This window comes from Anas platyrhynchos, chromosome 5, assembly GCF_047663525.1.
Source record: "Anas platyrhynchos isolate ZD024472 breed Pekin duck chromosome 5, IASCAAS_PekinDuck_T2T, whole genome shotgun sequence".
In the NCBI taxonomy this organism is placed as follows: domain Eukaryota; kingdom Metazoa; phylum Chordata; class Aves; order Anseriformes; family Anatidae; genus Anas; species Anas platyrhynchos.
In genome coordinates this window covers 5,772,237-5,795,444 of record NC_092591.1, presented here as the reverse complement: position 1 = coordinate 5,795,444, position 23,208 = coordinate 5,772,237, and the positions used below count along the sequence as shown (strand labels likewise).

At 50.8% G+C, this 23,208-nt stretch overlaps 1 protein-coding gene across 5 annotated transcripts in view; it reads right to left on the bottom strand.

Moving 5' to 3' along the window:
* The window catches only part of DAAM1 (dishevelled associated activator of morphogenesis 1), an 84,386-nt gene that overhangs the window by 25,598 nt on the left and 35,580 nt on the right, over nt 1–23,208 (bottom strand). For all 5 annotated transcript variants that reach the window (XM_038179759.2, XM_038179757.2, XM_072038150.1 and 2 more), the window contains 4 exons: nt 11,685–11,774; nt 3,039–3,110; nt 2,235–2,329; nt 246–579 (listed from right to left, as the gene is read on the bottom strand). In XM_038179759.2, coding sequence (XP_038035687.1) covers nt 246–579; nt 2,235–2,329; nt 3,039–3,110; nt 11,685–11,774 — 591 coding nt within the window. The remainder of the gene's footprint in view (nt 1–245; nt 580–2,234; nt 2,330–3,038; nt 3,111–11,684; nt 11,775–23,208) is intronic.

Here is a 23,208-nt window from a genome sequence, read left to right as displayed (position 1 = left end):
AGAGCTGCCTGAAATAACAGTTTTCCCACTCTTTGCTCAGCTGTGGCTCTCCTCAGACAGGGCATTGTTCTGGGGTAATTCCTAGAGTATCAAAATTACAAATGGCCAGAACAAATCATGCACACGTGGCGTTTGGATACCCAGGAGGAGGAAGCAGCAGATCTACTCCTGGCAGCAGCTGATGAGATCTGCCCAGACCCAGAGCCGAATTTTGGGAGCCGAGGGCTGAGACGAGAAGCACCCACCTGAAAACGAGTCCGTTCGCTGGCGTATTTCTGGTAGTGCAGCATAGCCTCCAGTACCTTTTTGTGGCCGCCGGGAACCAGGCACACAGCGCCCATGATTTCCAGCACTGCCACCTTCGTCTTAATATTCTCCGTGCTCAGACTCTGAGCGATTACGTTAATGCTCTCCGAGTGGGCCAGGACGTGAGCCCGGCCCAGGGAGTTGTTCATTAGTGCTTTTATACAGCCGATGAGCGAGGTATGTATTCGAGACTCTGCTGTCTCATAGTCCATACTTTTGAGGAAGTTCAGAATACACGACAAGCCATCCAGGTCGATGAACCGGGTTACAAACCTGCCAGAAGGAGGGGCGTTTTAAAATCAAATGCTGAAGGAGCACTTAACCCACAAACAGGGCTGACTTGTCTGCTCTTGCTAACCCTGAGTGCTTTTATATATTTTTTCCTGCAATAGATTTTGCATAGCAGAAAGCCTGCAGGATTTCTACTGGTGTTTTGGGACCAGTTTTGCACAGGAAGGGAAGAAGCTCCCTAGTCCTGGAGTTGTCTTCTCACCCAGCTGCAGCCAACCCACAGAAACCCCAATGTCAGCTGAGCCTGCCAGCTGCCAGACCTGCTGCCTCCTGCTGCTCCTGCCTCACCACCTGCATCCTCCTCCTCCGCTGTACATCTCACACTTTTTTTAAGCAGGGATTTCAGATTTTGATGATGACTGATGTAATGCTGCTAAACTGAACACAGGCTGCAAATGCATGTAGTGTCCGCTGCAGATTCAGCAGAGCATGCAGACATAACCCACCCTCCTTCACTGCACACCCCTCGTGCATTTCAGGACCTCCCTGCCCGATGCCACCCTGGCTGGGTGTATTCTGTTTTGGAAAAAGGAGTGGGCTCGGACAGCAAATGATCCGAGAACCTCCCAGCACTAGGACGAGTTTAATTTAGATCCACCAGTGCTTATGTGCAACAAAAGGGATAATTGCACACAGTGAAAACCGATTTCTCTGCTTCAAAGCCCGCTCATACTCCAGCCAAAGTCAATAGAAAATTTGACGTTCATTTCCCTGGAAACAAAAGCAGGTCCAGAAGGTAAGGTTTTCTATAGAAACCTGCTGCATCCCCCTGATTTCCAGTGAGATGAACTCACAAGCCACTTTTAAGCACTTTGGAAAGTTTAATTGCAAACCACGACAAAGCTGGGTACTGCCCCTGCTCCCTGAGGACAGCAGGAGCCAGCGCCCAAGAGGGCAAGGCTTCATGGAAATCGGGTGCTCACCCCGGCCTTGGGAATTTCTGACCAAATCCCATTGCCAGAACCATTGCAAAAAAGAAATGGAAGAGTGCAATGCATCTGCAAACAAGAGCTGTGTCTTCCATAACCAGACTGGGCAATGCACTTCTTAATGAAATGTTTTTCCATCCGAAAAAGTCAACCAAAGGCATCAAAAAAGATTTTTTGGATGCATGCATGCAGACTCCAAAGAAACTTAGGAAAAACTAAAGACATTTAGAAAGAGTCCCACCCTTTATCCTCCCCATCAAAACCTCCTAGCAACTTTTTCTTTCCTGCATTCCACTAAAGCCTGAAGATTCGTATGATTTTATTCCTTCAGAAAGCACAAGGAGAGTTGAACTTGAAACAAAGGGCTTGGTTGGCCAACAAAATTTGGATTTTTTGGAAAAACTCTGGAAGGCATTTTTATATTCTGTTCCAATTAGAATGACAGCAAATTTGAAGGGGGAAAAAAAAGTGGTCTGCTTGCTCTGAACAGATGTGAAGGTGCTGATGGTTCCAGCCACTAAAAAAGCTGAAGAATAGGAACAAAATGACAAGATGGGATCCAAAAAACAAGTGTCATTTCAGGGCCTCCCAAGTCTCCTCATCCTCAGCGGGCCCCATTTCTATTTCTTTTCTAAACCTCCTCTGCCAGAGAACAGAAATCAAAAGCCATGACCAGAGCAATAAAGCAAAGAAGTGGAAGAGAATTGCCTCATTGGTTTCGTCCTCAGTGCAGTCTTCAAACTTTCTATTGTTTTGTTCCTCTCCTCCTCGTCTTCTTTTTCCAAAGCAATCAGCGATTTCCTCTGCAAAGGGAAAAAGAGTGGCAAAAATCTCAAAATCTCCCTGCATCCAGGATGGATGGGGCTGGATGGGACAGGGAGAATACAGAGGGTTAAAGCAACACTAACTGGGGGTGGAGGGCAGAACTGGGGGGTCTTTTAGCCTTCCCCAGTACCCACACATCCCATGTGTCCTTTGTAGGGGGGTGTGGGGATGCCCTGCAGCCCGGAGGGATGCAGCCTTGCCCTACAGGAACTGTATTTCCTACAGAAAACAGCTCTATTTTGGTCTCACCCGGCACAACAGCAACCACCCAGCACAGAGGGTGTTTTGGGAACGGGGTGGTAGCAGGGATCCCGCTCTCATTGCAGGTTCCTTCAAAACCAGCCCCAAAATTGCTGTGTGCCTTTAGGCTCGCAGCTTCCTGGTGTGCAGGGAGATGAAAGGTCCCCGTGCCTTGGAGAACGTCTCCTTTCTCCGGTTGTACCCAGTGGTCCAGTGGACAAAATAACCTCTCCCTGCATTCCACCTGGCTTAAATAACTTCCATCAGTGTGCTGGGGGGGGGCTGCAAACTGGAAAGGCTGAGAAGTGCCACATTACACCGCTGTGGCTACAACACTCGGCTCTCTCAAGCACAACACTGACCATATCACAAACTATCACGATATCACGACTGCTCTCCTGCCAGTTACGGTTTTCACAAGTGCCAAAGCACTGCAGAAATACTCACAGCAGCCATGGAGTTCAGCTGGTCGATATAAAACTCTGGCCAGCTGGTGGCTCCTTTATTTTCTTCCTGGTCCTGCAGAGAGGGGAAAAAAAAGTGAAACAAAGAGAGTGGATTAGAAGAAATGGCATTAATATCTCCTGCCCTTCAAAACCAACCACCTGTGAAGATGCCTCGTGCTCTTACCTTAATTTATATCAATATAAGCTACATTTTCTACACTCTGAACTCACCACTGACAGCTCCAGGTACAGGAACATTACCTGATCTGCTGAGCTAGCACATTTTATATGCAAGGTGTCACACCATCTGCCTGGGACTAAGCTCTGCCCCAGTGACAGTGCATCAGTTTGGGAATTTTACACCCAAATTTCTCTTGTATTGAGTCTACAGTGCCCTTGAAGTTTCGGCTGTACGGCCTCGATGACTGTGCTTTGAGGGAAAAAAGAGTTTTTCCAAGCTATGAGGGGTAAACAAATGTGATGTGAACAAGGTTCCACTCCTGGGGGAGGGCAGTGACTTACCACCAAGGGAGTCTCTTGGCACAACAGCCAAGAGCCCCTGGGGGTTCGTTAGTTGTTAGGAGGGAACATGCCCATGGCAATGTCCCCCACTGAAGGACATCCCCCCTGGCCCAAAATCTATGACAAAGATCGATGCACAGCCTCCTTTGGTCATCCCAATTTACAACATCCTGCATCTGCTGAGACACACGAGTTGTTTTCAAGTTCTCCCATATTCTTGTAGGGCATGACCAGTGGTCCACTGGGCACAACTCCAAAAAATAACAGTGCATGTCCACAGGTAGTACCCGTATTTTGAAGGAGTAGTTCAAGACCAACCCTATTCCACACTGTATTTTCCCAAGATTTATACTAAAAGAAGAAAAAGGATAAAATAATAAATCCACTTCAAGCTGGACCAGGAGAAGCAGCCCCTCCCAAGCTATTAGAAGGAACCTGAGATGTTTGTAGGGGCTGTCCCACACTGCAGCTCCCTGTGAAGGCCAGGGACAAGCCACCCTTCTGCTCCCACGCCTGTGCGTGCAGACTAGCGGTAGTCTGGCCGAGTTCTGCAAGTCAAAGGAGCAGAGTCCAAAATATTTACTGTGCTTCAAGAGGCATAAATGGGAAATGTTTGTGCATCCAAACTTCCCAAGCTTCAGCTTGCCAAGATGAGAAAAGAGAGGGTTAGCAAGCCCTCAGCGTGGGCGGCTCTGGGATGGGGACAAGAGGAGTTCAGGAGCACCCAGGTGGCAGCCTGGCATCCCCCCCAGTGTGCCAAGGGCTGAGAGAAGCTGCTTATCCATGCCTCTGGTCAAGTTTAAGGCAAGTGAAAGGACTTTCCTGAGTGAGAAGCCTGTAGTTAGACCTCCCTGCCCTCTGCTTTATTAGTCTGGGCTGCTCGCCCCTCCTTCTGCTGCCAAGAACCCAAGTTTTGAATGAAACACTTGATTCACCTTCCCTCGACATTTCTTTTTTTTTTTTTTTTTTTAAACCCAAATGGGAATCAGCAGGAATTTTTTTTTCCAAGATGTTAGAAAAACAACCCAAAAATGTGTCCTACCCACGCCAGTGCCAAACCTAATAAACCCGCAGGAGGTCCCAGCGCCTGCCCCTGTGCCGCTGGGAGGACCGCTAATATCCGTGCCCTGCCACTCGGTTTTTGCTGGCTACGAGAGGTCTCCCGGGACCATTCCCAACTCTGAGCCCACCCCCGGGGGCAGAGGATGGCGGGGAGGGTGCCCTCTGCATCGGTTCTCAGCTGCCTGTGGTTACAGCTTCCCCTGTGGGATTTGGAGAGCCGCTCTCCCTCGCCAAAAGCTGCCCGGGTTTTTGTTGTCCCGTGCAGATGGGAGTGCAGGCACCAGGCTGGGGCCACAAAACGCCCCCAGAGCTGCTGCCAGATGCTTTGGGTCAGCCTCCAGCACCCTCTTGGTGCTGGACCCAGCACCGTCTGCGTGCACAGGACACGACAGAGAGCATGGCTGTGTGCCCGAGGCACTTAAAAAAAGGGAAAGGGGCCGGGGATGCTGCAAACCCAGGCACATCTGCCAGCCCCCGCCTCCAAGGCATTCTGCAGTGGGAAGGCTCTGCACCAATCCTGCACAGCCTGTGGGTAAAGCTTTCCATTTTGCCAGCGTTCCCAGTGACTTTTGGAGGCTGGCAAGCAGGCTTTGACCGAGCCTGGCGGAGCTGGAGCACCCACGTGCACCTTGACCACTGCCCCAAATGGGATCAGCTCCTGTCACCTCCTGGAGACATCCCCCAGGTCCTCCCCAGCACCCCCATAAGGAGCACCCTGCTCCCACCAGTGCTCCCAGCAGCAGCACTGAGCTTGGGGAAGGGCACGGGGTCCCCACCATGGCACAGCACCACGAGGTGACCAGCAGGGCCCCGGACCTGCTGCACGGTTGGGGCTGAAAGGAAGCGGCGGAGCGAAAAACACCAAGGTCCCCGGGGGGCGGGGAGGGAGGCTGAACAACAAAATTGGCTAAACTGCTCATTTATAATTAACCTGCTGCATTATAAATATTTCCCTTTGCTCGGCTCCCTCGGGCTCTTGCATTTCCTCCCTGAAACCCCCAATTTAAGGAGCGCTCTCAATTAAGCGCGGCAGAACCTCATTAATTCACAGGAGCAGCCGGGCCGGCTCGTCGGAAGGCAGCTTTCCATGCAGAAGGGGAAAGCACAATAAAGCAGCCAAAGATCAGGGCAGGGGCTTCCTTCAGCTCGCTGCAGGACACTGCTCAGCGGTAATTATTGCGGCTAATGGTCTACAGCACACCGATAAGTGTCTCCGAGCGCAGGCGGTGGCAATAAAGGAGCCTCCCGACAAAGCGAGGAGCCCGGAGGGAAGTGACTCATGCAGCTTTGCTCGGAGCCAGGATGAAGGAGGAAGCTCTGCGGGCACCGAGCTTTGACGGGGTGAATTCACAGAAGTCTTCCCAGCGCCCGGGCTGGGCTTTTTGGGGTGTGCATTTTGCAGCCTGACCTCAGTGAGGGATGCGCCAGATTCAGCTCGCCAGGAGGGACCATCATATCCTGCCCTGCGGGAAGTGGGGACACAAAGGTTTCCTAAATTCTTCTCGGCACCAAAGCCCTCTGCTCCCTCTCTCATTGGGAAGCTCAGGAAGGGAAAAGTGATGTGAGCAGGTAGGAAGCCACTGGGGAAGGAAGGCAGCAGCTGGCGGGGACAAGTGTGGCCGGTGTGTTTCCCTTCCCAATGTACAGGTCTGAATGACCTTCAGGGCAGCTCTGTGCATGGCACGGCTAAAAACAGCCACCTGTGAGCCCAACGGCCTTGGGAAGGGGAAGAAAAAAAGAATAAAGGCCAGTTCTGCAGGCTGCCAAACACCGCTCTGCATTATAAACCATCACTGCCAGCCTACTGGGTGAGGAAACATCGGGCAAGTCCAAGGCTTGGGAAACCTCCACGCACGTTCCCTTTGCTTGCTGTCTTCTTAAGAAGCACCAACACAAGGGGCTGATGCGAACCCAACATGCTGGGTTAAGTTCTTTGAGGTGAACCCAAGCCAGAAAACAAGAGCTGGTTCGTGCCAGCCAGCTCCGTGCCAGCCCCAGGGAGACAGCTCTGGTGGTCACCTCCTTCCTGGGAGCTGAGCTTGCTGAGCTGGCGTGCCCCAGGAGGACTTCCCACCGGGACAGCCGTAACAAAGGGTTAAGAAACTCTCCCAAAAGGGTCAGGGCCAGACCATCACGATTCTGGGATAAGCGGGCAGACTCCATCCCCTGTGGAGACCTGCTCGGGAATACAACTGCTGGGGCTCAGTCCTTCTAGAAACCTTGCTCCTGCTGCAAAAATAGGAACAAGTGCATCCATTTTCAAGCACCCCACTGACAATGTTTTTATTTTGCACCCGTCTTTCTGTTCTGTACAAGCAGAGCAAGGTAAAGCTCAGGGCCACTGCAGCCCACCCAGCTTCAGCATCCCCAAGGCGAACTGAGGGCACTGTGCGAGGAGCAGCCCTGCCAAGGTGAGAAACATGGGTGCTGTTTGCAAGGTCAAAAAAGAAGCAGGCAGCAGCACGGGTGGGTTTGGGATGGGTTTAAGCTGCCAGGTTTGCAGTTTCAACCCAGCGCAGCCCCACCGACATGGATGAGCCCTCGCCAGGTGTGCGCCGGCAGCAGCATCCACGCACCAAAAAATAAATAATGCAGCCAACGCCGCTTCCCCGTGCTCTGCCAAACGCTCGTGGAGCGATCCTGCAAGCCCTGCAGCTGTTGGGAAGGGCTGTCATTTAATACGGTTCTATCAAAGCTGCTATCTCGGGTCCGAACCACCCCGCTGCAACACAGGCCGTGCTGTTTTTCCGTAACGCTTCCTATTCCTTCTCCTCTGCGAACGCACACATGCCCTTGTACGTTTTTCCCAGGGTTTAAAAATTATGCTAACAATAAGCAAATATAGCATGACCAGATGCCTTTCATAGTCAGATGGTTCATTGTTTAAAAAGCTTCACTTTAAAATCCAAAAAGATTGCTAACAGATGCAGTTTTTGGCTGGAGACGGCGAAAAACCTCGCCTGAACAAAAGTGTGTTGTGATTGGAACTAAAAAGGGAATTACCTTTAAAGATAAAAACTATAAACATTTCCTATGGAGAACTACCCCCAGCCATGTAGACAGCCTGGTTTCTCCGCTGTTTGGTGGGAAGGGGAGAAGTGTCAGCCAGCCTTACACCCGAAATGATGTTTCAACCTGCCGCGGCCACGCTGCGGGCTGCAGTGGGGCTGGGAAACGCTGCTCGTGCAACCCAGGTGGCTGAGCGGGGCGAAACGCCAGGCTATTTATACCCCTTCCCCTGGTGGGCCACCTCTGTCAGATTCTGCTTAGCTCTGTTGCTGCAGAAAAACATGAATAAAGGGAGAAAAAAAACGGGTTTAAATGAAGGAAATGGATATCAACGCAAGCCCCGCCGCGGGACAAAGATGCACGTGGAGGGGCGAGCTGGAAAGCGGAGCTCTCCGGAGGGGCGGGTGGAAGGCACAGTCAGACAGGAAAGAGGCCATCTGGCTGGGAAAAAACAGTATCATTGGAGAGTCATCACTCACTTCCCTATTTATCATGCGTTTTCCCCTTTCTTCCTGCAAGCACACCGCTGCTGCCTCGTCCCAACGCAGAGGGACCCCGATGTTGCCTCTGACACCTGAGAAAATTGTCGATGTGATGCTGACTTTGGCTTGCCACGGGGACAGCCTCCTGCAGGAGAGAGCTACGCGCCCAGCTAACGGGTTTTCAGCACGGGCTTAAAGAATATGGCATCGTTTGTCATCTCCGCGGGTCATTCGTCATCCCTGCACAACCTCTGCTGGGTTTTACAGATGTTCAACGTGAGCAGAGAGCTTTTCATCGAAAGGAAGGGGGGCAGAGCCAGACCCTGTATGTATTTTACCTGATGTTAGCTATCAGTCCCTTCCACGCAGTTATTTATGATGACTTTCTGCCTGAATACCCCCGGATCTATTTTTATTTTCAAAATCACCCCGTGAGCTGCCCCAACAGCACGGTTACATGCTGGGGCTGGCAGGAGCCAACCCTCCTGCAATGAAGGGGTGCTGCAGCATAAGCGCTAGGTGTTATTTATTATCTCCTTTTAGAGCTTCATCTCTGTTTAAGAAATGCCATCCTGAGTCCCCCTTCATTTCCAAACTGCTTCAAACCCGCAGCCAAAGCCACGCCAAACCTGGAAACCCTCCGGCTTCCTCCCTGCGCTTCCGAGCAATATCCTCTCCCGGAGAGCAGGAGCAGCAGGGAATAAAACGCTTCGGGATGAGGTACGGAGCGAGTCATCCTCCAGAAATACCACTTCTAAAAGCAGATCTTACCCCGCTGCTAATGCCCCTCCACTTTTGCATCTCCTTGCTTGATTTCAGCTGAAGAGGAGGCTGACAACCTCAAAGAAGGTTTTTCCAACAGGCTTTAAATCCCCCTGCAGGTGTGAGCACAGCAGGGCTGCTGGATTTAAAGGAGGCGACCTGCCTGGGTCACTGCCTCCTGACTGCCCAGCCTCCACCTCAAGGTGCTTTTTCTCTTTCTGCCCCCAAGGACAGGACCTCGGGCAGTTTATCTAGGGCAGCCCTCAGCTCCAAGCAGGGCCAGGGCTGTGCTCCTTGCCAGGACAACCCAGCACAGCAATGTCTCGTTCTGGCCAGCTCTTAGCAAATTTTGCCTCCCAGGAGAATGCAGAAAAATGGGTAAGAATTGGGATGTGCCCTGTGGAGCAGACCTCAGTAAGGCTGCTGATGCTGGTGGTGCTGGGCACAGGGCGTCTGTCTCCCCGGGCCAGGGCACACCAGAACTTCTTGCAGCATCACCTCTGCTCCGAGATGTGCCATGGAAACTCCTTCCACAACAGATGATTAAAAAGGGGACAAGCAGGCTGCCCTAAGGATAACTCTCCCCTTCCCTTTAGGAGGATGGGGACAAAGGTTTTGTAGGATGAGCATGGAGAAAAAGTGCTGGCATCATGGACTGTAGCTACAACATCAGATATTTTGGAGCAGCTGCAGCTGGGAGCGCTGCAATCAGCAGGGAAACTGGAAAAAAAAAAGCTAAAAATTAAGATTGCCCCAACCTGGGACTTTCTGACTCAAAGTCCGACTGAAGTCTTTCGACTCTTAACAGCTTCCTTCGAACGGGAGCCAAGATTGGCAGCAGAGGAAAGAGCAAAATCTGCTCAGAGGAAAATTCTGGACCCTTTGCAACTCACACAACTGCCTATGACTGATGTCAGCCTTCGCTGGCTCCCCCAGGACCCACGGGCCGAAACGGGGGCTTACAAGTTCTCATACAGTTCAAAAATCGACTTGCTATTAACCACGGACAGGCCAAAATAGTTTGGCGCATCCCAAATTTCCTACATCGCAGATGCTGAGGCAGCAGCCGAGGCAGCGAGGCAGGAGCCCAGCCTTATCTCCAGCTCCGCAATCAGTCCAGCCCCTCGGTGCCAGATGTTGCAGGCTGCCCCGCAGGTGGTTTGTCCTTGGAAAAACAAAGAGGTACACAGGTAGGATTTCCCTAAGCTGCTACGACAGTCACAAATGTTCCTGTCGTCCTCTCTCCACGTCCATCACATGGGAGCACGACTGCCTGGAGCTTGCCCCGCGCAGGGAATCGTTCTGCCAAGCACCTGGCTCCCCACGCTCCCCACCTGCTGAGCCGCTGCTGGTACGGTTTTGCTCATTTTTAATTAAAAAGCAGGACAAAAGCATTCGTCTCTCCTGCCAACCAGCCACCCGGCACATCTGCACGAGCCCTGCGGCTTGCCCAGATGGTTTCATGGCCGAGGACCACGAACAGCAGAGCAGCAGCCAGGAGCTGGCCTTGCAGGAGCGCGAGATGCAAGGACTTTGGAGGACGACACGGGGCACTTCTGCAGCTCCTTCCTTCAAATGCACCAGGGAGCAATGACTTCCCCATTTTAAAAAGCCTTGCAGTGCCTGTGTGAGCACAAATAGGTGCTGGAATGGGAAAGGGGGAATATCAGTCCCATCTAAACCCTACCCTGGGAGATTAGATAGCACGGAATCTCCCCACACAGTAACAATTACACGGCTCTGCTTGATTTAATTTCCTATTGTCTCCGTTTATTTAGACACACTGGAGTACGGCTACGCTTATCCTAGAGGCAGCGACAAGCGAGCAGCTTCTGCCCATGTTCTCCTGGATGAAGAGCAGTGCCTGTAATTTGTTAACATCTCTTTGCCCCTCCAGTCTAAATCTCGGACACGCCAGGCCTCTGTATAACAATAATACATGGATTTCGGGGGCATTTATGAGAGGCTTAAAACTTAATCCTACATGAGCAAGGTAAGCCTGCTCTTGGCCTGAAATGAGGCTGGAAAATCTGGTGCCATTGCTAGAGCAGGGGAAAACAGGCGTTAATAGCAGCAAGTGCCATCTGAGTGGGGCCAGGCCACCGGGAGCAATTCAGAGCCAACTTCTGCAGCAAGGTGGGAAGCTTACGGGATGCAGCAGCAGCTCTGGGGATGGCTGGCATTTCCCCCCATTGACAGAGATCCTGCTGTGAAGCTGAGCTCCTGGCACTGCTTTGCCCTGGGTGTGCTTTGATTGGTTTCCAAAATCTAGTATTTTTGTGCTATTTCTCCCCATTGCCATAAGACCTGCAGGACCTCTCTGCTTTGGGCAACACGAGGAAGGAAATGAATCCCAACACAGTCAGATGGGTTGGAAGTGGTTCTTCCAACCCCCAGGGCATGCACTTCTTTGCAAAGATACAGAGCAAAAATCTTTGGTTTACTGGGAAAAAAGCTGCTGGGGTACAGAAAGCCCAGGCCTTGAGTGAACACAGAGCTTGCAGGGGTCAGCCCATTCCCAGTTGGGGAAATTGGGGAAATTGCAGGGAAACTGAGTGCCTCACAGAAATCCAGAGCACACCCAGGAGGGCTTGTGAGGAAGGGCTCTGCATTTTGGAGACATGAGTCTACGGACCTTGCTGGCCACCCCCACAACCCCAGGACCAGCCAAGGGAACAGATGCATTTCTGCGATGCCCCAAATACCACTTTGCAACCCCAGAGAGAGCTGCTTTTCCTTTCACATCTCCTCCTTCCTGGTACAGGTAAGAAAAGCGCTCAGCCCCGCTGGCAAGCAGACATGTCTCTTACTTTTTTCTTGCTGCAGTAGATCTGCCACTTCTTCTCCGCCGGCAGCGCAAACATAGCTTCTCTGTGCTTGTCCGTGAGGTCAAGTTCATCCTGGAAAGGGTAAAAAAAAAAAGAGCACAAAAGAAGCGATGTGAGTGCACAGCCCAGAGATCACCCAGACACAACCCCCCGGGGAACTGATGTCCCAGCTCATCGCCCTGCACCTATCGATTTGCCGGGTCAATGATGCTAATTATCATCTTGCAATTGCTGACCTCTCCATGACTCTCGGGCAACAGCCGGCTGCCGGGAGGATGGGGCTGCAAACCTCTGCCTCACCCCTCCCAGACGCCACCTAAATTACTTGTTAAGGCAGCAAGCCTTTCAGAAAGGACCCTCGCGACGCCGAGCGCCCCATACACTACATCTGAAGCTCCAGGAGGCTTGCCCAAGCTTGCTGGGCTTGAGGGCTTTTTTTTTGGCTTTTGGTTTGTTTGCTAATAATTTTTAAAAGCTCCTAATATCTACAGTTCGTAAAGATACTGCTCGGCAGAGGTAAAGCCGTCTACTGATTGAGGCCTTCATGGGTTTATTTGATTTCATTTTAAAGGACACATCCGTCGAGGTCTCTGTCAGCAGCATGTCCTCCGCTGGGATGCCCGAGTATTATCAAAGCCTTGCTGCTTCCTGGTGCTAGATGTAGGTCAAAGCTTTTAACAGGGAAGGAACTAAATAAAGCATTCAGGCAGGGCTGTGAGGCTCGTTTCTAAAGCCAACATTGATCCTACAGCCACGGATGTCTCTATAAACCACCCCTGTCGATGACAAGCCTTTTGCTGGAGGGGTGTTGGTGCAGCGCGGGGAGCGCTGGAGATGCTGCAGACGGTCACAGGAGAGCCCTGCTGTGGCCTCCAGCCAAATCCCAGTCAGTGGACTTAATTGAGAGGCTCCCCATTAAAAATTACACACTTAATTCTAGCAACTAAAAAAAAAAAGAAAAAAGAAACCACATGGAGACTCATTAATTTTTTCCTGCCTGAATAATAGTGCTTATGAATTAGAGCAATTATGTTCACACAAAGGTCTGCGTGCTGGTAGCCCCTGGTACCCCAACCTAAGGTAAAAGCCCCTTTTGGCGAAGGCTGAACAAGATGCTCACGGGGAGACACGGTCCCTGTGCGAGCAAGCCCACAGGCCACGAAGAAATTCAGCTGATCTAATTAAAACTCATGTTGCATCCAGCATCCACGGAATGGAGCCTTCAGCTACCTCGTAGCCCAAACCAACACAGCGCACCGTGACAGAGCCCTCCGCATCTCGGAGAGGACCTCACCTGTATATCCACTGCAGGTAGTGACTTCACTTCCCGATTAAATTACTCCTTACAAAAAAAGGAGCTTTTTTGGTTATGTACACATGGAGGAGCTTTGCCTCTTCCTTGGCTTTCTTCCCCCATGTTGACTGACCTTTCAAACTGATGTATGAGCAGGCATCCTGCCGAGCACGGCCGATGCTTGTGGAGCTCTGGAAGCAGGCTTGCGAGGTGACCTTACATGGGAAATACCCAGCTGCGATTCGACCTCTTCAAACTTTGGAAAAGGGCACTTGGGCACGTGAGAGGGGATGAGGGATCCATGCCGGACACCCACCTCCGCGGTGAGGGTCACCCCAGGCAGCTTCCCTGCCACCCGAACCCCGGAGGCACATCTGTGCTGAGGTTCTTAGAAAGATATTTATTGAAACTTGTAAAATACCCAAACCCTAAAAATAAGACTTGTACAAACACGAAGATTTATTAACCAAGAAAAAATATACACCGAGCTGAAGCCTCAGCAGGACTAAGAAAGAATACAGTGGAAGAACGCGTTGGGTGCTGGTGTATGACAGCGTGCAAACAAATCCAAAAAAGGTGCAAAAATCCTGCTAAGCCTCACACAGCATGTTTCACTGTGCCCCAGCTCTGACATGTTCAGTCATCACAGCCCTTCATCACTCAGAAACACCTACCTAATGATATCTTGCAGGATGCTTGGGAGAGGTGTTTAAATAAATAAGACGTGGCAACCGGTGAATACAAGGATCCTCCTAATCAAACAGTGACTAACCACTGTCATTCTGAGCTGTAACAGCGACTGAACCGTGAAAAATCAGCTCTTTGCTGTTACGACATGCATGGGAATTCCTGCACCCACCTCCAGCCTTGTTGGGTTTCAAGCACCACGTGCGCTCGTGGGTGAGTATCTCAGTACGCCTCGGCCCTGAGCAGGCTGCTCAGAAACTGTCCTTCAGACTCCAAAAGATCAGCAGAGGATAGCAAAACCAACCATTTTCCAGTCGTTCACAGACAACCGGACTAATGCTGGCCTGTCTAAGTCTTTTTGCAATCGCACCGCAGTTGTAACACGGCAGAGAAGCCATGCACAACCTCAAACCCATATGCACCTTCAATTAAAAATCATGAACTCAATAATTAGGTGATTCCAGCAGGCAATTAATTTTATAGGCCATTTGCAAGCCAGGCACTCCCGCTACAGCACACGACGCTGGTGGCTGTCGAAGAAGACAACCCCGAGGTCGGTGTCCATCCCTACCCACTGTGTACCCACTGCCCTCACCCCTCAATCCGGCTTCGCCTTCACAGCTCTGCCCCTTTGCACCTGGCCGTCTCCCACGTCCAGAGCTGCCAACTTTGCTGTTTTAAATATTCTTTTGGAATCAGGTCAAAGGCACGTAAAATAACAGCCTCGTTTCGCCACTAAAAGGAAGTCTCTGCCCAGGGTGTTTTTACTGGAAAGAGATACGCTGCTCTTAAATATTTATCCCGTACAGTTAAACTCTTAACCTTTAGATCAGGAAACATGTTTCCACATTAAATCTTCATTTGAATATGATTTAAAAAAAAAAAAAAAACTCATAGGGGAGATTTGACTGAGTTTATGTACTGTTTCTAGGAGGTAAAATACATCCGTGCTGCTTGCTTTGCTGACAGCTCACGGCTCCCTGCTCAAGCCAAGGGCAACAACAAATGAACATGAACAACAAGCAACTAGTGAAGGCAATTCCATGCTGCTCTCCTAAAGCCACCTGAGATATTGGTGGTTTAGCCCAGCACTCTGTGAGTAGGATCCCACAGGCTGAACTGAAGTTTTCATCCCACCTTTACCCTGGAGGATGTAAAGTGGTGCTTGGGAGAGAGGTGCCCATGGTCCCGGCATCCCCGAGCCAGCACGAGGAGCCTAAGGAACAGGGATGCACGTCAGGATGAAAGGACCAGGTCTGGTGAGTAAAAACCAACAGAGTCCTGCTGAGTGGTGCAGGAAGAAGACCACCAGGCAGCTCCTCCAAGCAGGTGCTCGCTTGGATGTCTCCCTAGCAGGAGCTTGGCAAGAAAAGAAGTCAAATCCCAGCCTGTTCCAGCAGTGACAGCATCGAGCAGGCACGGTGTCTTGTGTGCAAGTCAGAGAAGGCTCAGAGAAACCCAGAAAGCTGGAGGAAAGCCTCGAGCCTGACCTCAGTGTAAAGAGAGCTGCGAGGTTGCAGGCTGGCTGAGGTGGAGGTCATCTGCTCCAACGCCTTGCTCAGGCAGGGCCACATAGAGCTGCTGCCCAGGACCACGTCCAGGTGGTTTTTGAGTATCTCTAAGGGGGGAGACCCTGCAGCCTCTCTGGTTTGCAGTCAGTGCCGTCTCTGACCACCTCGTAAACGCAAACCCAGATCAAAGAGAAAAGGGAGGCGCTGCGGCTGAACCAAGTGATTGATCCTCCGAGCAGAGAGGGCATCAAAGTCCAGCCCCAGGCTGCGGCAGACACTCGTGCCACGGTGGAAATTGTAATGAGCATCCTCTGTGGCTGAGAGCCACCGGACTTTCACTGGGGAAGTGGCAGGAAGCGAGGAGCTGGCTGGGGCTGCTGGCTCCATAACACGGGGTCAGAGGGGAGAGCAGCAGGGTGAAACAGCTTTAGGAAAGGGTCAGGCTGGAGCACAGGGGTTTGTAAAGGGCAGTTTGAACTCTAAAGTTAGGCAGGACAGCCCAGGCGTGAAATTGCAGAGCTGGAGCCTGAAGTCTGAGTCTCTCCCCTTTGGTATTTCCCTACTCCATGGGGTGGGAGAGATGGGACACAACGTTGGGTGCTGCATCAGAGAGAACAAGCAGGTGGGGTGCTGCAAATCTCTGACTTCAGAAACAAGCCCCAGGATGGGCTCCCAGAGCTGAGCCAGCCCAAACACTGCCCACCCCAGTGCGATTGCCACAGGGTTTTCCCCACAGATTCCCTGGTCCAAAAACCTCCACCAATAGTGAAGTGCAGAGATCAAACAAGGGACAGTTCACTAGGCAAGGTTTGGCACTCCCATAATATTTCAGAAGTGGTAGGAAAAAGGATGAAAAATTTATTAGCCTGATGTACTTTCTGGCTTGTACAGCTGCAATACTTAGAGGAGGCAGGGGAGAAAGGGTGTTTTTCATTGTCATAATTGAAATAAAAAATCATGCAAAGGCTGCTGGCTTGTTTTGGGTTCATATATACATATCTGCATGTGCACATACATATGTATATATGCACATACACAAAGACATCACAATAAATTAACAGCATAACAAAAAGGAAGTGAATTAACTCCTGAGGGATAGATGTACAGAGTTTGGAAGCTCCTGTGTGAGGCTGCAAGGACACCAGTGGGACTACAGCACACAGCCAAGGTCTCCTGCATCCTCAAGCAAATACAGGGAGATCCATGACTGCTCAAAAACCAACCAAAACTAAAACAATAAATAAATAAATAAATAAAGATGGAGAAAGAAAGAAACAAGTGGGAACTTTCTGGCAACATTTGGCACTAACTGGTACAGCATGAGAATTAAAAATAAATAAAGCGCCTGTTGAAGTCTGCATCAGCTTCCTTTCTCAGGGGTCATAATCTCTTTTTCACTCTCTTCCAGGCATTCTTCTCCAAGTTCATCAATGTGATTTATCCAAGAATGTTGCAGTGTCAAGGGAAACAGCAATCAGCATTTTTCCTCCCGTCCCTCATCTAATCTTCTTCCGCTGAGCGAACGCGCCGCCTCGCAGGGAGGCTGCTGCACTCACGCTGGCGGTCCTGGCTGTGATTTATACTGGCGTGCAGAAAGCCTCGGCCAGATAATCCATCCTATTTATCTCAGTATTTTCTTTTTAAGCTGTTTTCTTCAAGGAACAGACCTACTCATCGATGGCCGCTACGGCGTGACTGCATGCAAACACGTAACCACCTTCAAAGGCAGCCTGAAGGTAATGCACCCAGCAGCACCACTAATGATATTTAGACAGCTACAATTCTCAACACAGGCAGATTTAGCTCAGCTGTTTATTTAAAACGGGGAGGTATTTCCTTTTTAGTATTCCGAATAAGAAGACCTCCTCTCTAGCATACGTCTTTCCATCCGCAGTGCCCTGAGAACATAAAAGCAACCCCCGCGACAAGCTGACCCCAGCCAGTGTCATCGCTGTACATTTTCAATTTATTCGTGCCAGCCTGCAGCGGGAACTACAGCCCGTGACCAAAACCCAGCTATTTGTATTTAGTAATGAATAAGCATAACGGAGAGAAGATTCGTATTAATTTTGCCTTTATCATTTAATGAATTTTTTGAAGAAAGGAAATTGCCTACAGCAAGGCAATGAGCAGCAGCAACAAGGAATAACATCTTCAAAGCCCTTGCAGCCAGTCGGCCTCCTCCCTCATTTAATTTTTATTTCTAGATTAGAAAGGACAGGCTGCAATCCATCCTGCTTTGCAGCTTTCAGTTATTGACCTAAACACATTGGGCAGACGTAAATAAAATATGTATTCCTTTCTTCTCCAGCAGGGAAGATTATGGCCGTCGATATCTGATTTAGCTCCTCAATAAGCTCCAGCTGCGGCTGGCTCACACTCCCATCAGTTCAAACACCTACCTGAGGCAGACAGCACGTATGGCTTTAATGCTACTTCATTTAATTTGTTATTTTAATTATCTAAACTAAGTTTAGATTTTAAGGGTGTTCATATTCCAATGCTGATGTGTTTTAAAAGAGAAATACCTACTTAGGTCTCTCAACCTTTTTATTTTTCTTGTTGTTGTTGTGATGTATAACTGCACACATACATAATTTGTTATTTATCGAGCTCAGCCTCCTACGACCTTTTCACCGACATCATCTGGAAAACCTTTCTCCCGTTTTAATTAAACACTTCTACATCTTGAATTATTGCACAAAGCACTCTAAAAGCGGGAACTGTGTTGATCTAAGCAGTTTTACCCAGACAGGCGAGCACTCTCAGATCTAAAGCCCTGCAGGTGGATTGCCAGAGCGCTTTTTCCACACAATTGGACAGAAGCCGTGAAAACAACAAAATAAGATGTATTGGCCCATTATTTGTTACTGTGATCACTACGATGGATTAAATTGAAGTCAGCCTCAGCTGAGCATGACTGCCCTTCGGTGAGTGCACCTGATACTGTAATAAAGCCTGGTGTTAGCATATAAATAACAGGAGGTTTTCAGATGTGCATTTCCCACCTATTTATGGACGCAAAGCAGCAGCTCCCTTTTCAATCAATTTTTAGATATCTCCTCCATTGCTGAAATCTGTGAGAGCTACTGAAGTCAGAAGTCAAGCCAATGGGCCAAATGTCACTTCAGATGTCCCCTGCCCAAAAGGGATGCTTACCTACGAGTGCTGTGCATGGTTGGTCTGTGGCTAAACCACTCCAGGGTTTCCTCAGCACTAGGAAGGGCACTGAAAAGGGCCTTGAGTACCTATTGCTTGGATATATATATATATATGTGCACACACACATGTATATACATATGTATGAGGTAGATCTGCCCCCAGCAGCCAGGTTCAGACACTCAGCAGCTGCCCTAGATCCCAGTCTCCCCAGTTGCTGGCACTGGGATATACGAGTTCCTGCCTGCCACTGAGCCCCTGTGCTGCTCTAAGCCTGTGCAAATAAACCTGTGATGGGCTGGTGGCCCCTGTCACAGGCCTGGGAGTTATTTGTGCTCCCACCACTGTCCCTCCAAGCTCCTCTGGGGGTGTGCAGATGAGCTTTAGCACACAACCTAACAACAAGTGTACTCATTTGTCTCGTGCTTAACCAGTACCTCTTGTAAGTTAAGCTCCAAGCCAAGCCTGGGATGCTTTTCATAGGAAAGTAACGTCCCTCTGCTTCATATTGCTGATCTGCCATTTATCCTCCCTACAAAGCTTTGCTTGCAAGGAACCAAACAGAAAAGCAGCTGATAAAACCACTTGGTTTTAGGAGTTTTTAGGGAAGCTAATCCCCTTGAATAGAGGTACTGGTTCATGTGCTAGAGTCGATGGGATTCAGGGCTGCCAGGCACACAGGCAGGACCCTGCAGGCAACACGGGGCTGCTCAAAGCCTCGGAGGCACAACCTGACCTTGGCCATGGCTCTGCACCAAGGAAGGCACAGACCCTGCTTTTGGCAGATACTGCATCAGCACGGACAGCTTTTCTACCCATCTGCAAGCAGATATGGGGCAGGAACAGGCTCTTTCCAGTGGGAATGCTTCCCACGGAGGTTAGCAATGAAGCAAAATCCACGTGGAGTTCAAACCTGCCTGTAATTTCTGCAACACCATTCAGCAACAACACAATCGGGACAAGCAGAATGTGGCAGGTGCCACCAGGCTGGCACCTCTGGGGTGACTCCTACCAGGAATGCTTGGAGCTGGCTCAAACCAAAACCCAAAATGCCCCAATTAATGCCACTGAAGCGTTACCAAATGAGCTATCCAGGCCTCTCCCAGTGATGTGGCCTCCTCTTTTATGAAGTGCAAAGTGGAAAGCACTTAGCAGGTAGACCATATATTTTTCCACTTTAGCTGTGCTTCTCATCGAGACAAACGGTTTTCTTATTTGCTCTGTGCCTTTAGCTGGGGCTCACAATGTGCTGTAACACAGCTCCTTCATAAAGTTACTGCTCGGGAACAGTGCGGCCTTTAGGGCCGGGCGAGCCCCCACGCTGGTTGTAGCTGTAACAGATCTTGCAATTACACGAACGCTTCGGCTGAAACACAGCGCTCCTCGGTGAATTATTTTATTCAAGTCTGTAGGACATGCGTGGGCAGAAAATCCCTATTTGCATGCCGTGCAATGTCTGTAGCAGACGCTCACCTGCCAAAACACAGGTTCGAGGGATTACACATGAAGGCATAACGCCATGAGGCACCGAGAGCAAACAGGGCGGCTGAGGGGACAGCGGGCGGCCTGGGGAGGCCCCAATGGCCCCGCCTGCTCCTTCCTGACCGAAGGGATGACCGAATTGCTTGGTTTTCTTTGAAGGGATGACCAAATTGCTTGGTTTTCTTCCTTACAGGGGATTCATGTGCTGGAGAAAGCTTCTGGGGGAAGGAATTGGGGTAGGGTGAGGAGGTTAGGGTTAGGAGGCCGGCGCTGCGCCCAGCTCTGGGTGGGCTCTGCAGGAAGGGAAGTGTTGTCCAGGACACAAGGGCTGTTGCAGTCCTATCTCTTCTGGGTACCCACAACACGTTTCTGTGGGGATACAGTGGAAGATGGCTTCAGCACTGCTCAGTGGTTCTCAAGTCCCTAACAGTGCAAAAAGACCAGGCAGCAAAACAGGACAGCTGACCTGCGAGCGTGAAATGCGGAGCCCTGCTTTGCTGCTGATCCCTCAGCTGTTCCTTAAAAGCCGTGTTGTTTTGCAAGGCCAAAAACCTCATGCATTCTCCTTACTCGATTAGAAACCGGGGGAAAAGCACATTACTAAAGTTCCTAAGTAAAACCTAGCGATGAATTCCCTCCTGGGGACTGCTACCACCACATCACAAGTGCTCAGGCTGACCACAGCACCCCTTAACCCCGTGGCAGCTCAGCACCCATGGGGGTGGCCGGGCTGTTCCTGGCACCCACTGCTCACCCCAAACACTTGTGGCACCACACCAAGCTCAGGTGGCCGGGCAGTGCCTGAGGAGATGGGCCAGACATGGCCTGTTCTCCTCCTGCTGCTCCTGAGGGGCCTTCTTTATGGGGCAAGGGGTGAGAGCACACATCTGGTTCCTCATGCTTTCAAAAGAACTTCAGGAAGGAGTAGATGTTAGCAAAAATGAAAATAAAAATAAGGAAAAGGCAGTTTTGAAAAAGCACAGTCTGCAAAGGCTAGAAGGGAAGGCAGCTCACTCGGGAAAGCGTTTTACCTCCACGCTATTTCTGCTTGATTTGTACTTACAGGCTCGCACAGGCACTGTTTGTCAAGCCGTACAAGAGCCCAGGTTCAGACAAAAAGAAAATACACCTGTTCCAGTCAAAGAAGCAATAAAACTGCACCTGGAGCATCTCAGCCAAATGCCCTACATCATCAGCCACAGACAAATTCCCCGCTTTGAGCATTTCAAAGGCAACGTGGAGTTAATCTCTGAGACGGAGATGCTGCCTCCTAACAAACAGCCCGCACCCAAAGACCAGCTCTGTGGCCTCTGATGAAACGCATCAGTTGCCAAAAGTACATCAAAATACAAACGCTGTAACAAATATTCTAAACTAGCAGCATCTTTTCTTTTGTTCCCCAGCCGCCCAAGTTTCCAAAACTTTCACGTTGTGGGAGGAGAAGGCATAAATCACAGCATGTAGAGAGCACATGTGGGTATCTCCCCTCCAACAGATCCCTTTGAAGGCAGTCACAAACACCCTGCAACATCAGCCAGCTGACGTGTCACAGGGGGCTGGGGACACTGCACAGCCACCTGCCTCCTGGTGTCACCTCCACAAGTCTCCAAAACCTTCTAATTGCTAGAAATTGGAAGGAGGGACCTGGGGAAGGATACCTGCTCTGGTTTTGTAGGTTTTGACTGAAAATAGGCTGCTGCACATCATGGCTGGGATGCGGGGCTAGGTGGAGACTGCACAAATTTCTTCTGTATTGCTAAAGGTAACAATGGAGGTGAAAAGTCTGAAAGCCCAATGGGGACCAGTCACTGGAATTTCCTAAAAGCCCAGTTATTTGGGAGGAAAAGCCTTGAGGGACAGCCAAAGCAGCATCACCACTGAGCCCTTCCCTCCACTGGCAGAGATGTAGGGAAGGAGAGAGGTGCAAGACCTGGGAGAGGTGGCACCTTGTGCTCCTGGGGTGAGGAAAGCCCTGGTCTGAGGAGCCACCAGAGCACTGCCAGGACAATGACACCACTACAACCTGCCCTACTGGGAAGAGAGCCAGGTTATGGGGCTCGAATGTGGACACAGCAACAGGTAACTCAACAGGGATACTGGTTACAAGCAGGCTGCCTCGTCCAACGAGAGTGATGGAAAGCACGTGTCCAAAGGTGTCCCATTCTTCCAACCCCTTGTGCCCTCCAAACACACCTGAGGGGTCTTGGGCCCTCCTGGGGACTGCCCAGGCTCTTGCTGACCTTCCCTGCCCGAGCCGTTCAGCCCCTCCGCTCCTCCACCCAGCCGTGAAGCGCGCGCCCCGCGGGGCCGGGGCACAGCACCACACACAGCGCTTCATTAAAAGCCTCAGAGTGACAAGGAGTGTTAAGCAGATATAAAGGACATCAGTCATTTACCCATCTGGTGGAAAGTCTAGTTGCTGGCAGAAAATAGGGAGGATTGTTATGGCGAGATCCACCATATGGCACCATTATGTGGAGCTTTGCAAGCGCTTTCTCTGAGCATGCAAGCAAGATTTCAGCCTTTGAAGAAACGCTGTATTGTTAGCCTGGATACACAGGAGCCTCTTGAAAGAAGCTGTGGCAGATGGCACAGCTTTGTTCCCTGTGTTCGAAGGCAGCTCGTCGGGCCGCAGACGTTTCCCCTTGCTGGAGCAGGGGACGGGCAGCCCCAGCGCCACGTCCCTGGGCTGGTGTTGGTGTCACTTCGAGGATGTGCCTATGCCACCGTGTGCCATGGCACGCCATCCTGATGGAGGACTGCTGGCTGCTGGAGGTGTAGAAATGGCCTAAATCCAGCGGATGCTGCCAGGGATGTGCCAGTACCACGGTGCTGCACAAGCCCTGCAAGAGCTGCTGAACCTGGGGTGCGGCGGTGGCAATGTGGGAAAAGCCGTGCAAAGCTGTGAAGCCCCATTTCTGCAAAATCGGCTGCAAATCAGTAAATCCAGCTGAATTTCTCTGCTTTTGTCAGCGCCTCCCTGCCAGCACCTGCTCCTCCCTGGGTGGCTGAGCCTGGCCGGAGCCCCAGCAGGACAGGGGACAAAGGGAAACCTTTCAAACGGGGCCGGCGCCTGCTTGAGCGACATCCCGACAATACCCCCACGATAGCCCATTCAACCCTGGTGGGGGGAAGGAAGGGAAAGGGAAAAGGATCGCTCTGGGAGGAAAGAGTGATCATTCACTGACCACAGCAACAGCATTTGCATGCACTCAGGGGCCAGGGGAAAGCCACCGCCTGCTCCCGTTGCTGGCTGGGATGGGGCACACCATCCCCACTGCCCGGGCTGCAAACGGGGCACGTTTCCCAGTTGCTCCTCTCAGAGAAGCACTTGCAGGGCCACAGAATAAAAACAAAACTATTCTGCGGAAGC